At 40.4% G+C, this 16,022-nt stretch overlaps 1 protein-coding gene across 1 annotated transcript; it reads right to left on the bottom strand.

Moving 5' to 3' along the window:
- Positions 1-11,621: 11,621 nt before the first annotated feature.
- On the bottom strand, positions 11,622-13,339 carry LOC148115448 (uncharacterized). Its single transcript, XM_087885065.1, has one exon. The coding sequence runs from the start codon at positions 12,975-12,977 to the stop codon at positions 11,709-11,711; it is 1,269 nt and encodes a 422-aa protein (XP_087741191.1). The 5' UTR covers positions 12,978-13,339; the 3' UTR covers positions 11,622-11,708.
- Between the last annotated feature and the right edge of the window lie 2,683 nt (positions 13,340-16,022).

Here is a 16,022-nt window from a genome sequence, read left to right as displayed (position 1 = left end):
TAAACACTCAATGTCACTCACTCCCACCCAGTCACATGTCATCCCCCCCAGCCATACCTACCCAGGTTATGTGACGCTCAGTGTTTTCTTTGTGTGGGAAACAGGTCTCTCTCTTTTTCTCTTTCTCCATCTTTCTCTTTCTCCCCCTTCTTTCTCCCTCCCTCCCTCTCATCTCTCTCTCTCTCTCTCTCTCTCTCTCTCATCTCTCCCTCTTTCTCTCCCTCTCCCTCTCTCCCTCCCTCTCTCTGATCTCTCTTTTTCTCTCTATCTCCCTCTCCCTCTCCCTCCCCATCTCTCATCTCTCTTTCTTTCTCTGATCTCTCTCTCTATCACCCTCTCCCCGTCTCTCTCTCTCTCTCTCTCTCTCTCTCTCTCTTTCTTTCTTTCTTTTTCTTTCTTTCTTTCTATTTCTCTCTCTCTCTTCCCCTCCCTCCCTCTCCCCCATTCCCCACGCAACCCATTTCCCAACCCATACACCCAGGGAATAACTGTAAGGAAATTTGGCCACATTCTGTCTCTGGAAAGATACAAAATAAACCTTTCATTGCAAAAGGAGTGACTGTCAGGCTGTTACATCACAGCACCACGAGGTTGTTGCTTTACATCATCACACACACTTCAGGAAAGCATCATTCCAAGCAGCAGCACACTCACACAGGTACACATACACATCCTGCAACTTGATCCAAAGTGGCTGGAAAATATAGTCCTTGGGCACCCCGAAGACGCTTGGCAGGCAAAGTATGGGACAACGCCCCCAAAGTTTCCAAGAGGAAAGAAAAGAAGCTTCTCACTCTCTCAGAAAGCCCAGCATGCTCTCCTTGGAGCTCTTTGGTGCCTCTTTTTCTTTCTTCCTTTTGGAAATCCAGGCTGGCTGAAGAATGAGCGCAAGCCACAGCAAAGGCTTTCCCCTCCTCCTTCCCTCCCCCTCCTTCTCCTCTTGTGTGCACCCTCCCAGCTCCTTCATAGCCAGCCAGGGGGTCACAAGAGGAAGAGGGGGAGGAGGAGGAGAAGGAGGAGGAGGAGGTAAGCCTTCGCCACAGCTTGCACTTGTTCCTCAGTCAGCCCAAAAGGATTTTCAAAAGGAAGAAAGAAAAAGAGGTACCAAAGAGCTCCAAGGAGAGCATGCTGGGCTTTCTGAGAGAGTGAGAAGAGGCTCAGAGACAGGAAGCACGAGAGAGTGAGAGAGAGAGAGAGAGAGACAGAGAGAGAGAGAGAGAGAGAGAGAGACAGAGACAGAGACAGAGACAGAGACAGAGACAGAGACAGAGACAGAGACAGACAGACAGACAGATAGACAGACATAAAGAGAGAGAGACAGAGAGAGGGAGACCAGCTGATGGGTGAGCGTCTTTGGCGAGGGCCCTCCGGTTTTCTCTGAGCCTGACCCCCAGGGTGGGCATGCGAGGTTCAGTGGGGCCAGCCCCCTTTTCCCTCTGCCCAAGCTTCTTAAAGCCACAAATGGGTGCTGCGGGCCCATACCTTTTTCCATCATCCCATCCTCCCAGATCCCATTCCCACCCCACCAGCCCTCATGTTAGTGAGGCCAGCATTGGTCGTGGCTGGGTCGGGCCAGTGTCTCAGGATGGAGAGCAGGTTGAGCATCTCCCCACACGACCGAGGCATGCCCAGCACCAACAAGGGCTAGAAGAAGCTCCAGCAAGAGTGAGGCACTGGAGAATCAGCCACAGCAACTTCTCCATCCCACGCTGTCACCCTTATCTTCTCAGACCAGGCGAAGAGTGACTGGGAGGGGAGGACAAGGACTGGGACAGCCAGTGATGGGACAGGGACCACAGCAGAGAGCCCAAAGAGCCTCATGCAGCTCTAGAGCCACGAGTTGCTGACACCCGCCCTATGTAAAGTAGTAGGATAACGTTTGCCAGAAGAATTAGGTATCCTAGAGCCAAGTTGTGCAATCAACCTGTCCTAAGTTACCATAAACTAAGCCAATTGCATTACATACTGGAAGCATATTCTATAACTTGCTTCGCCAAATCTCTCCTTTACCATGGCTTTTACTTTGAAGGAATGATCAGTGAGATTAAACCAACACACACCTGGAAATTCGTCACAGCCGTGCACAATTTTGAATAGCATAAAATCAAAGGCCATTCCATTCTGAAAAATTGCTATTCTTAGTTTTTCATGCTCCTCATTCAGGAGAACTATAGCATTTGACACACATCAGACACGTCAGTAGAAGCCAAAATCACAAGCTACATCTGATTTACTTCGGCTATGTCATGCGGGCAAATTCATTGGAAAAGTCAATGATGCTGGGAATGGTTAGTAGAACAAGAAGAAGGGATACTGGCTTGATAATATAAAGACTGATGCAAAGATGAACATCCAACACAAAAAAATTCTCTAGGAGAAATTAAGGAATGAATTAAAGTGAAACAAGAGTTATTGGTTGGCTAGCAATCCAGTGGCCATTGTGTTCTATACCTTGGCAATTGTAAATAGACACGCTGATCGACATAGATACAAATTTTAGCAGACCCATTGCTTTTCTGGAAAACAGAAAGTAATGGAAAGAAAGAATATGAATGCAATAAAATAAACCAAATACTCAAGGGCCTAACTATCAAAATTAGACTCTTACGAGGACCATTGCCTCAAAGTCCATTAAGTTTTATCTTCAAAACTCTTCAGGATTTCATAGTCAAAACATCACCTTTGTTTCTTCTGCTCTCTTCTCAGGAGCCTAGAACAATGGTGGTACTTGTTTTTGGGTTTCTGCAGCTGGCATGTGCTTTAGGTGAACGTAAGGTCATGCCTTTAAACTTGGCACTTCTATGAGAAACTAACAATGCAAAGTATGGGGCTTTCCACCTTGGAGGTAATTTTTTCTCACATGTATTTTGCTGATATGCTCACTTTCTTGCTTGCACCTGCCCGTAGGCTGTAATCCCAGGTAGCATTCTGATCCTGATACAATCTGACTTGTGCTTGGGCCAGTACTACTCCTGTTGAAAACATTGTGCAACAATAAGTGATTAAATTAAGATGATCACCTTCTGGGATGGGAATTAATTCAAAACCTAAAGGCGTTGATCATCCATATACAATTTCTTAGGGAGAAATCTTTAATTGCTTCAAAGGAAGCACATCTAGTCATTCTCATCCAACTATCAACCAGAATTGCCAGGCAATTTTTTTAATGTTCCTGCCATGATCAGATGGTCAAAGAGGATGCCTATGGATGAAAAGAACAGTGATTTATTTGATTTTTATCCTGCCTTTATTAATGTTTCTAAATAACTCAAGGCAGTGAGCATATCTAACATGGAAAAGAAAATGATTATACAAGGTGGACTTGTGAAATGGTTGAAAATATTTGGTTGCTGAACTATGGAACATTGGTGAAAATAATCCCCTTTCAGATGAAACCAGAACTGTACTTATTAGGATTTATGGAAGACCTGAGTAAATAAAATGGTGTCTTATTGCTGTATATGATCACTGCAGCAAGATTATTACATACTGTACACAGAAATAGAATAAAGAAGCTCCAAATGTAGAAGACTGGATATTTAAAGTTATGGACTTGATGGAGATGGCAAACTGACATGCCTAACAAAAGACTACAGAGGCTTTTATTAAAATCCGGAGTTTGTTTCTAGATTATATTAGCTTGATGATAAAGGGTTTTATAGATTAAATTGGGGGGAGATGACAGAAAATTTAAATAGTTATTACAATGGTGAAAAAGAATAAGAGATGGTCTCTGTATTGTACTGTTTGTGTTTATGTTATGTGTAAAATTTTTTAATAAAGTGTTTGCTTGTTTATTTATTTATTTATTTATTTATTTATTTATTTATTTATTTATCATGTTTATGTCCTTTGAGAGCTATATGCAATGAAATTTCATTTTAATGTGTGGCGATTAGTGTACATTTAAAGTAACAATAAAGTTATTCTAAGTCTAAGTCTACCGTAAATTTATATTATCCACATGTATGTATGGGTGAATAGACAGATAGATAGATAGATCAACAGGTTGTGCTACCTCTCTTCTGATTAAAGTCATCCATCAGGTCAAACAAGACTGATTTGGTGTTATAAATTTATATGAATCATAGTAAAATATGTTCATATTATTTATTTTATAATTAATTATCACAGTCATTTGTATGCCACTAAGTCTCCTTAGCTTCTGTTATCAGTGACATAGTCCTAGTAAACTTATGACAGCTTTACTATCACACTCTTTATATGTATTGCTGTTAAAGAAGCTGCAACTGGTATAGGACGCAACTTTCTGATTGTTTAGCTCAGGGGTGTTAAACTCACAAAGTCATGGCGGCATCACATCACATCGGGACTTTTTTGCCCTTCGCTAAACCAAGTGCAGCCATGGCTAGCATATGACGCATCCGGCCTGTGGGCCTGGATTTTGATAGCCCTGTTTTAACTGCATGATTAAATGGCACAATATCATATAGGTCAGTAGTGATTCCAGTTACCTTCGCTACTGGTTTGGAACTGTGAGCGCGCACGTGCGCGTGCTTGCTTCGCTCACTTGCAGCACTTCTGTGCATGCACAGAACCTTCTGTGCATGCACAGAGAGTTCATGATGACATCCGGGTGGATGGGTGGAGCCTCCTGCCGCTGCCACTACCGGTTCGCACAAACCGGAGTGAACTGGTAGAAACCTACCACTGATATAGGTCCTTAAAGTAGTGCACTCTATTTTTAATTATGGTCCCATTTCATATACAAACATTAGTGGCTCAGGTGTGTTAAAATGGTGTTTAAAAGTTCTTCTCTGTTCATGGTCTATCAGTAGGTATGGATCAAAGTAAAGTGGCTAACAGTAGAAACTTCTCATACAGAGCAGAGTTATGGAATTGTCTTCTTAGAGAAAGTATGATTGGTCCCAGATTGTACTGTAAACATCAGTTGAAAACAGCAGCAAGCATGGGGTGGAAGGTCAAAATCCATAATGTAGAGTATTCTGATACAAGCCAACCTTTCTGAACATTCATGCAACATTCAAACAGTGGGGCTTGTTTGTCGACACTAAATTTGCCATCTTGTTTATTTTGTCACACCCTTGCAGATGCAGGATTATTATTTGCTGAATCCTTTTGTAAAACCTCACAACATCTGAGGTCCTTCAGATCTTCTCCTTTCATAGAAAAAGTAGAATCTTGACAGGATTATTTGCTCAATCATTTTGTAACACCTCAGAATATTCCAGATCCTTCAGATCTGTAAGACTCTAGTCAGGGGTGAAATGCTCCCGGTTTGGACCGGATCGCCCGATCCGGTAGCGATGGAGGCGGGTGGTCTGGAGAACCGGTAGCAAAAATCCATGCCCTCCCCCAATGCCCAGCTGAGCCGCACAATCAGCAGAGGCTTTTTTTTTACTTTTAAAAGCATTTTTTCTACAATCTCTTTGGCGGAAAAAATGCTTTTAAAAGTTAAAAAAAAAGCCTCTGATGATCGTGCGGCTCAGCTGGGATCGTCAAAGGCTTTTAAAAGAAAAAACCCCCCTTTTTTAAAAATGCCTCTGACGATCCAAGCTGAGTTGCCTGATTGGCAGAGGCTTTTTAAAAAAGTCAGCTTGGATCGTCAGAGGCATTTAAAAGGAAAAACCCCTATATTTCTTTTAAATGCCTCTGCCAATCCCAGCCGAGTTTTTTAAAAAGCCTCTGCCGATCAGGCAACTCAGCTTGATCATCAGAGGCATTTAAAAGAAAAAAAGGGATGGGTTGGGCTGGGATCATCAGAGCCTTTTGAAAGCATTTTTTTTACAATCTCTTCACTGAAGAGGTTGTAGAAAAAATGGTTTTAAAAGTAAAAAAAAATAAAAATTGGCCACGCCCACCCAGTCACATTACCCTCCCCCACCAAGCCACGCCCACAGAATGGGTAGTAACAAATTTTAGATTTCACCACTGGCTCTAATGATACATCAACATAATAGTCCCGTCTTTAAATATGAATGATTTGGTTATAAGTCCAAACCTGACAGGATTGCACTCCCTTAATTCATTACAAAAGGTGTTGACAACCCTGGGTTACAACTCATTCTGACGGCTAGTGCAAATCAGGGATATTTTGTTATTAAGTATTGTGAATGTCATGGCACCAAAAGCTTAGTGTTGACAGAGAAATGTAAGGTGTAATGTTAAAGTTTCTAAACATGAATGATCCTACCAATTTGGGCAGTAAGCAAGGGCAACAAAATATAGCAGCACCTTCATTATGATTCTATGAATCTGTCAGCCTTCCTACATACACCAGATAAACTGGTGTAGACCAGGAAGTACAGTCAGATAAGCTTATTTTTCTTTATTGTAAAACTACCAACAGAAACGTGTAAGTCTGAAAATATCAATAGAATAGAATATAGAGTATGCAGCTCAGGATTGAACTCTTTCGTTCTTGGTGCTCTCTGAGTTTGGCTGTTTGTTTACAGACATTTTGTTACCCCAAAGGATCTTCTTTTCTTAAAGATGCATTTTCCTGGACCTTAACAGCCATCACAGAAACCTCAGAAAGGAGTCACTCCATTAAGTCATTCCAAACCATTCATATATTGCAGAACTCTCTTTAGTACTACAGCTAGGAGAAGAACATTAGCAACAAACCTGTCATAAAGTTTGGTTCCTGTGTCTATATTACTGGGCCAAACAGTGTGGTTGCTGATAAATACCATATTTTTCGGAGTATAAGACGCACCAGAGTATAAGACGCACCTTAGTTTTTGGGGAGGAAAATAAGAAAAAAGCTGATTGGCAGGTGGATTGGTCTCCCGAAATGCTCCCAATCAGCTGTTCCCAGAGATGAATTTTAGCAACAGGTTCATTGATTGTGAGATTTGTGCCTTGCTTTTTTTTCTGCCTCTGAAACTTCTGAAACTCTGTTTCAGAAAAAACATTTTTTCTGCCTCTGAAAGCCTCTGAAACAGCAGCTCTGTTTCCGAGGCTTTTTTTCTGAAGCTTCCTTTCAGAGGCTTTTTTCCGAAGCTCTGTTTGGAGACTTTTTTTTTCTAAAGCTTCATTTCTGAGGCTTTTTTCAGCCTCTGAAACCTCTGTTTGAGAGGCTGGGTGGGGCTACATTCGGAGTATAAGATGCATCCAGATTTTCACCCTCTTTTTGGGGGGAAATGGTGCATTTTATATTCCAAAAAAATACGATAACTCTTTTAGCTTGTTCATCAGAAAGATTCTCCATGACTCTAAGATTCTTGTCAGTATCATTGGTGATACAGGTAGCCTTTGATTTACAACTGTTCGTTTAGTGACTGTTTGAAGTTACAATGGCATTGAAAAAAGTGATTTATGACTGTTTTTCACACTTACAATCAATGCAGCATCCCCACGGTCAAACTATCAAAAACTGAACACTTAGTAACTGTCATACATTTATGACAATTGTAGTGTCCTGGGATCACGGGATCATCTTTTGCGATCTTCTGACATGCAAAGTCAATGGGGAAAACCAGATTCACTTAACAGCCATGTTATTAGCTTAACAACTGCAGTGATTCACTTAACAACTGTGACAAGAAAGGTCATGAAATGAGGCAAAACTCCCTTCACTACCAACTTGCTTAACAACATAAATTTTGGGCTCAGTTATGGTCGTAAGATGAGGATTACCTGTAATTGGCTCTGACAGTTTTAAGCAAAAAGGGTATTCCATGTTATTATTTTTTTTTCTCTTCTCCATCTGAACTCTAGCAATTTATCCCTGGATATTATCGAGCCTTTCTCATCTCCTTCCATTCGTCCCTGGCTTCATTGTCTGCTTTATTTGATTCACAGTGTCTGATTTAAAACTCATGACTGTAAAGATAAATGTCATGAATCTGAACGGGTACAACGGTATCGTGAGGCGTGGCAATGGATACTGCCTTGTGTTCTGGGAAGAAACAGGAAGCATGTAGGATCATTGGCCATGTTATTGCCATGTTATTATTGGCAGGAACATGAAGGGTGCAGTCTGTATTATGCAATTCTGACATTTTTTTTTACTGGCCCCTCCTTGGCCCCCACATATCTCTATGTGTAAGATGTGTTGCAATCAGTAGATTTGCAATATGAAGTGGTTTGGCTGTGCTTCTTATATGCCTAATAAGTCTCTGGAGCATGTACTGTTGCATGACGTCATTTAAGACACAGGTGGATGGTGTATATGCCTGTTGATGGCTAATTTGTCTTAGTACTAAGCTTTCAGCCCCACCCATTTCTAGTATTTAGTTTGGTAATGAAATGTCTGCAAGAAAACAACCAAGCTCAGAGAGCACTAGGGTGAAAAGTATCGAAAATCTATGAAGATTTACCAGGGTCTTTTATCTATGAATCTAGAAAATAAATATGTCATGTACAGTATATCAGAAAGTCTAATGGATACATTACTCAACAAAGAAATTAAAATCTCTTTTTGATTTTTGTATTTCATTATTAGGTAATGAACTGCAGGATCTTCATTTTTTATTTTTCTTTCATTTTTATAATTAATGTATAGATATTCCTCATTTAGAATCCCTAATTGTGTGCTATGGTTCATGGGTCGTGAAGAGTCGGATGTGACTTGTCGAACAAAAGAAAAGACTCCTACCGAGACTGTCTATGAAGCAAAGTAGCTGTGCATACACATGCACACACATGTGCAAAGAACATAGAAAAGAAGTTGTGCCAGCCCCTCCAAGGGATACAGTTACTTTAATGTGAAGTGCTTTACTAATGCTAGCATGTTTTTGAAATGTCCCTTTAAATGCATGTGTAGAGATGACAATCCAAGATCAAGATAACTGATGTTGAGTGCTTTGGCCAAGATCAGAAAGTTCCTAGAGAACTCTCTAGGACAGTTCCTAGGGAATCCAATGAGGCATTAACAATGTCTGAGGCCAAACATTAAAAAATGGAACATTCACCCAACGCTATTTCCTCCTTTACAGAATAGCCAAAAATTAACAAGTGAAACAAAACAATCTGGAAAGAAAGAAAACTGAAAGGAAAATGGAATGTTGTGCAATTCCCTGAGGGCTCATAAAGGGAGTGTGCCCAACGTCAAAGCTTTTGGCACGTCTTATTCCAAAAGGAATTTGAGCAGCAAGAGCTGTCTGGTTTAAGAAAGACATCTGGCAAAAGTGAAAGGAAAGAGAGAATAGAATCAGCATGTCAAGGTAGTTTTATTACCATTTATCCTCTTCTTCTCTTATGTAAAATAACAGGACTCCTGATGGCAGCCTAGCCACTATTTTAGCTTAATCCTTTGCAATTCTAAAAAAAAAAAAAGTGGAATGGTATCCATGAAATAAAACTTCTTTCTGCTTCCCAGAAGACTTTTGTTTTTGTTTTAAAATATATATATATACAGCTGCACATACAGGCCCAACTGTTCATGGGCTTCCTGCTCCCACCACACAGTTGTCTGCTTCCTCTTCCATTCTCCTGGTATCCTCCTTTCTCTCAGTTTCTTTTTCTCCCACAAATATATAATTTCCAACATAGGTTCTCTTCACCCACCCACATAGTTTCTTTTCTACTCCATAATCTCTGTCTTTCATTCTCAAACACACATACTTTTTCTTCTTTCCCTAGAACATGTACTTTTTCCCTCTCAGCACACAAGTTTTCTTCCCTCCCCCAGAAAAATACTGTCTTGCTGTTTTGTTTCCATACATTAATTCACACTCACATGTGTGTGTCTGCTTTAAGCTCTACATTCTTGATGTTCTACCTTGCAAGTCCTACACTGCTTTGGAGATGGACAGGACCCTTCTGTCCCCACAATATCGAGGTGCATATTGAGAGATTGGGAAGCTAAGACAATTATCTATCAGTTTGCCTCTTGATTTAGAAAAAAGTAATAGAATGATGAAGTTGTAAGTTATAAGGGATCACCAGGATCATCGACTTCAACCTTACACAATGTGCAATAAACTTCCAGACGTGGAGAACTTACATGTTTCATTGTTTTACAGATCTTAACAGTTTTTCCTTATTTGAATGAAATCCAAGTAGCTCAAATAATACTTAGTATTTTTATCCTAATTTCTGTAGAGGTAGAAAGTGGTTTCTGACCCATCTTCCCTGCTTAGCTATTCTTTTAACTACCTGAACTAATGTCCCCATTGTGTCTTTTCTCCAGACTGACTGTCCTATCATTAAATCTGTCCTCATAGGGCATATGGGCAAGTCTCTGTATCATCTTTGTTGCTGTTGTCTGAACCTTTTTGAATCTGTCAATATCCTTCTGGAAATGTGGTACCCAGAATCATATACGGTACTCTGGTCGCACCTGTCAAGGGATAAGAACCAATTGTGTCTTTGATACAGTGCTTCTTCTAAAGCAGCCCTACTAGCATTTAGTTCTTCCAAGCAACGGTCTCATACTATTTTTCTTTCTTTCTTTATGTATACATTGCCAAAGAGGAGAGAAAAAGGAATACTTAAAAAGCGCTTTTACAAAAAGTGAAAGATGTGACAAAAAAGAGAGAAAGTGGGATATGTCATTATACTAGTAAACAGATGCAATTCCATATTCACTTATCTAATGCAAATTTGTGGGTCAGCTTATCTGAGGATGGCTTATCCATAAGTAAATTTGGTATTGTGCCACTTAGTAGAGAGCTTATCTTTGAATTGTTATTCATATAATTGACAGCTAATCATGACCTCCTATTGACATTCTGACAGATATTTTAAGAATGCTGTCTAAAGTCCCACCTCCTTCAGCCTCTTCTTCACAGGACTTAATAACTCACTTCCTAATAATCTTCACTGTCTTTCTCAGAATCAGTTCCTACTTTTCAGAATCATTCATAAAACAAAAAAACCCATCACTAGATGTGGAGCCTGACAAATACAGAATAAAGGTGCAGCATAAATAATTTGTGATTTTGAAAGCTTACTTCTGTGGCTGCAGTTTACAATTTTATCTGGTTTCTTGTCATTGTATTGCACTCATCCTTCATACTGAGTTAGTAAACAGTAACAAACCAATATGTCCTATGCAGGTGTTTATTAATTTTGTATGCCGTGAAATCCTTCTGACAACCAATTGCTTACCACAAAATAAAATACAGTAAAAACGTCTCCTGTAAGAAAAAAAACCCGTAAAAGCAAATGTAATAAAATTATTATGATATGAACAGGGGAAAAAAGTATCCTCCCACAACACCGGGACCCAAAACAATTGGGAATTCAGATGGTCATTTGTTTCTGATTTTCAGAAAGTCTGTAGGACTTTATTTTACTAATATTTGGACTAGGGCTGCTGTGACTCTTTCTCTGAATGATTACCTATTTTTATTTGATGTATTGAAAAGCTGAGCTCGTGGTGTATATAGGCAGAAGAACACATTCTCTGTAACATTACCTCTGGGATGACGTTAGCCCACAGACTCAAACAAACAGCTTCCACCCTGTTGGAGTTTTAAAGGGCCTTGAAGACATGGCTCTTTGCCCAGGTGTTTGGCAAACATGACTTTAGCTCCCTTTAGACAATGTGAGTTGTTTTCCTTTGTTCTCATTTGGTTTAGTCATCTTTCCATTCTTATCTTTGTTTTTGCCTCATGTTCTCCTTGCTTTTAATATTTTAAACAATGTGTAAACTATCCAGAATGGCTGGGGTTGGTTTTATTATTATATACACAAAAATGACAGTATACACAGCAAACGAGATAACCATGCTGGATTTCGTATCACAAATCACTAGTTGAACACTTCCCAAGCGTTTAGGACTGTGTGATGTATCGGCGGATTATGCGAGCAGATCCCAGCAAGGTGGCCTTCTGCAGCTGACCAATGGTGATCTTGTCAGTGCCAATTGTTTTTAAGTGCTTGCCTAGGTCTTTAGGCACAGCACCCAGTGTGCCAAGTACCACTGGGACCACCTGCACTGGTTTATGCCAGAGTCTCTGCAGTTCGATTCTCAAGTCCTGATATCTGGTGACTTTTTCAAATTGTTTCTCATTGATTCTGCTGTCACCAGATATGGCAATGTCGATCCACACTTTTTTCTTTTCCACAATTGTGATATCTGGGGTATTGTGTTCTAAAACTTTGTCAGTCTGTATTTGGAAGTCCCACAGTAGTTTTGCATGCTCATTTTCAACCACTTTTTCAGGCTTATGATCCCACCAGTTCTTTGCTACAGGCAGATAGTAGTTCTGACACAAGTTCCAGTGGACCATCTGAGCGACTATGTTGTGACGTTGTTTGTAGTCAGTCTGAGCTATTGTCTTGCAACAGCTCAGTATGTGGTCAATGGTTTCATCTGCTTCTTTGCAGAGTCTGTATTTGGGGTCATCAGCAGATTTTTCTATTCTGGCTTTGATTACATTTATTCTGATGGCTTGTTCTTGGGCTGCAAGAATCAGGCCTTCTGTCTCTTTCTTCAATGTTCTGTTGGTCAGCCATAACCAGATCTTTTCCTTATCTACTTTTCCTTGGATCTTTTCAAGGAACTGTCCATGCAGTGCTTTATTACACCAGCTGTCAGCCCGAGTTTGCATCACTGTTTTCTTATATTGATTCTTGGTTTGCTGCACTTTGAGCAGTTTCCTCTTGTTGACCTCCATCAAAGCGGGTTCAACACTGTCTTTCACATAATCTGCCAGAACATGCTTCTGTTCTTCGACTGTCTGCTTCACTTGCAAAAGTCCTCTGCCTCCTGCTTTTCTGGGCAAATATAGCGGGTGCAACGCATAGTGTATGGTCATCAGTTTTCTTGTTTTCCTATCCAGGCTGTCCAGCTCTGCCTGTGTCCAGTTCATGATCCCAGCAGTATATCTGATGACGGGTATGGCCCAAATATTTATAGCCTTGATGGTGTTACCACCATTCAGTTTGCTTTTTAGAAGTTTCCTGACCCTTTGTGTGTATTCTTTGCTGACCACATTTTTCACTTGCCCATGCTTCATGTTGTCCAGCTGCAGTATGCCCAGGTATTTGTAGGCTTCGCTGGCACTTGATGGTTTGTCCATTGGGCATTTCAATTCCATCACTGTCTACTATCTTCCCTTTCTTCAGTGCCACTGTGGCGCATTTGTTGTTGTTGTTATTGTTGTTGTTGTTGTTGTTGTTATATGGTGGTTTTATAATGTATAATCTTGATTTTAATTTTGGGATATTAAGTATTTATTTTAACCCAAATTACAGATGCAGGACCAAGTACCATATTTTTCGGAGCATAAGACACACTTTCCCCCCCCTAAAAGAGGCTGAAAATTTGGGTGCTTCTTATACTCCGAATATAGCTTTTTCGAAGCTTTTTTCAGCCTTAATGAGGCGCTAGCGATCTTCTGGGCTTTGCCTGCTTCCTCTGACTCTCAGCTATTCTTTAGAAGCTTTTTTTTCAATGAAGTGATCTTCCGGGCTTTGCCTGCTCCCTCCAATTCAGCTGTTCTTTAGAAGCTTTTTTTCAACCCTAATGAGGCGCTAGTGAGTGAAGCGATCTCCGTGCTTTGCCTGCTTTTCTCATTGCTTCTCTCTCCAAAGATCAGTTGTGCTTTAGCAGATGTTTTTTGTCCCCAAGCAGGGATAAAAAGCGTGCACACTCAAAACCAACAAACTAATGTGTTGAAGCTAACCAGATTAAGGATGCTAGCCAGATGAATACCTGGTAGGCAGATTCCCCCCTCCCCCATTTTCCTCCCCAAAAACTAAGCTGCATTTTATACTCAGGTGCATTTTATACTCCGAAAAATATGGTAACCAGTTCAGAGTCCATTGATTGGAACCACCTAGAATTCTGTAAATAAACAAGCTGGGAAAAAAGAGCTAACAACAGGAAGAACAAAAACATAATAAAGACCAATTGATGATGGGAAAAGATCACATCCCAAATGCAATCACAATTCAGCCTTTGCTTGTCTCCAGAAGTCTATTATCAAGAACAGCTAGCTAAAGCTACATTTCTAACCTTTGCAGCCTTAAGATGTATGAATTTCAGCTCTAGAATTCTGAAACCCAGCAAGGCTAAGCCAGTTTTTTTCCATCCTATAGAAAATGCATTCTCTAAGATGCCTACTGGGAAGAGTCGGGCGGGGGGAAGCAAGATATTTTTGAAGAGCTGTGGTGGTGCTGTGGTTAAAATGCAGTATTGCAGGCTGACTCTGCCCTGTCTGGAGTCTGACCCTGACTGGTTTAAGGTGGCTGAACCTGTCATCCTTCCATGGTTGGTAAAATGAAGACGCAGATTATTGAGGGCAACATGCGGAGTCTGTAAACCATTTAGAGAGCGCAGTAAAGCATTATGGAACAGTATATAAATCTAAGTGCTATTACTATTAACATTTTTCTGTACATCATTGCCCTCAAAAATCTTCCAAACAACTGAAAACACTTTGCTTCCTCTCAAAAAGTGTAAATTGGTAAATGATAATGATATATTTTCTCTAACCACTAGAAGGTAAATTATATCTTATCCTCCTCAACTGCTTCTGAATCTTCCCTCAGAAAGATACCTCAGATGACTGCCAAATTTACTAGTCAGGATATGCCTAAATTGCAGCAGTCTGAGTCAATTTATCTGGATGTACTCCTAATAGTGTACTCCTAGTAGTGTAATAGATGTAATAATAGATGTACTCCTAATAGTGTAATAAGGCTTCCTATTTTCTGAAACATTTATTAACCTCATAAATAAGTGACTTGTTTCAACACTCTTTAACTGCTTCCTCGAAAGGTAACATAGAAGGGAGTCAGAGGTTTCTTTTAAAAAAAGAAAAAGAAAATCTCTGAATTGCACAGAAACAACTAGAGAGCTGTCATTTTTTCCCCACCCAGAAAAAAGATCAGCATTCTCCCTGTGTATTTCAAGCAGACCAAAGTATGGTCCTTAATAAAGGAAAACTACTTTCTTTGAAAGGAACTATCTTTTCCCTAACCTAAGCCAACTTTTATTTGTCAAATGTCTCAGGTGGACTGGTAAAATGGGTGGGAGGATCTACAACAGCGGCAAAATTTTGCTAAAGTTTAAAAACAAGCCTGTTCTCCCAATATTCTTTAAAATTATTATGTTTCTGGACTTTTCCAAAGTTATCCAAATTGTGTCATCACAGATTTGGCAAGCTGAGTCATCATGATAATGCCACAGAGCAAATAAGGAGAGGTTGCAGAAAAAGGAATTGTGAGTATTGTAATAACCCATAAAAATACTCCTTTCTGGATATATTACTAAAGAAGTCACTTTAAATTTACTTTTAGGTAGCTTCTAAAAGATATGTAGATTAAAATTTTAAACAAGTTAGGTGATATAAAATATTCTTTGGCAAACCCATATGCAGAACCTTTGCAAACTTTGATGAATACTACTATATAAGTAATTTTTTTCAATAAATAGCTTTAACTTAAACCAGCCCAGTATGTATATGGATCAATCTACTATACCCTACAGGAAAAGCCTTTGATTGCGTCAACCAACTTCAAGATTCAAATTAATTCACAATGCTCTAAGTACTTGAAATGTGGGAGAAAGTAGAGTCTGAAAAAGTCTTGAGATTCTAAGTCATAGATCACTGCATGGTATACAATTAAGGCCTGTAAACTCAGGAGTCTGGGTTTATCCAAAGCCTATAGCTGTGATGGCAAACTTATGGTATGCGTGCCACAGGTGGCACACAGAGACTTGTCGCCTGGCATGCCAGCCCAGCTCCAGCACACATGTGTGTGCTGGCCAGCTGATTTTCGGGCCTTCTGGGCCCACCAGAAGCAGGGAAACAGGCTGTTTCCTGCCTCCGGAGGGCTTGGATGGTGGTGGAGAAGGCCTGTTTTTCTTTCTCACCTGACTCCAAATCCTGTCTATCCCTCTGAAGAGGGTGAAAACACCCCACCCCTTCGGAGGCCTGAAACGGCCCGTTTCCCAATTTCGGTTGGACAGGAAGTGACGTTTTTTGCTCTCCCCAGCCTCCAGAGCCTCTCTAGGAGTCTCTGGAGGCTGGGGACAGCAAAAAATGTCACTTTCTGTCCAACCGGAAGTTGGGAAACGGGCCATTTTGGGCCTCCGGAGGGCATCTGAGGGGGTGGGGAAGACTGTTTTCACCATC

Source organism: Pantherophis guttatus, chromosome 2 (genome assembly GCF_059756535.1).
Source record: "Pantherophis guttatus breed Tessera chromosome 2, ASM5975653v1, whole genome shotgun sequence".
In the NCBI taxonomy this organism is placed as follows: Eukaryota; Metazoa; Chordata; class Lepidosauria; order Squamata; family Colubridae; genus Pantherophis; species Pantherophis guttatus.
Note: the sequence above shows the minus strand (reverse complement) of the source record. Positions and strands in the feature narration are given on the sequence as shown.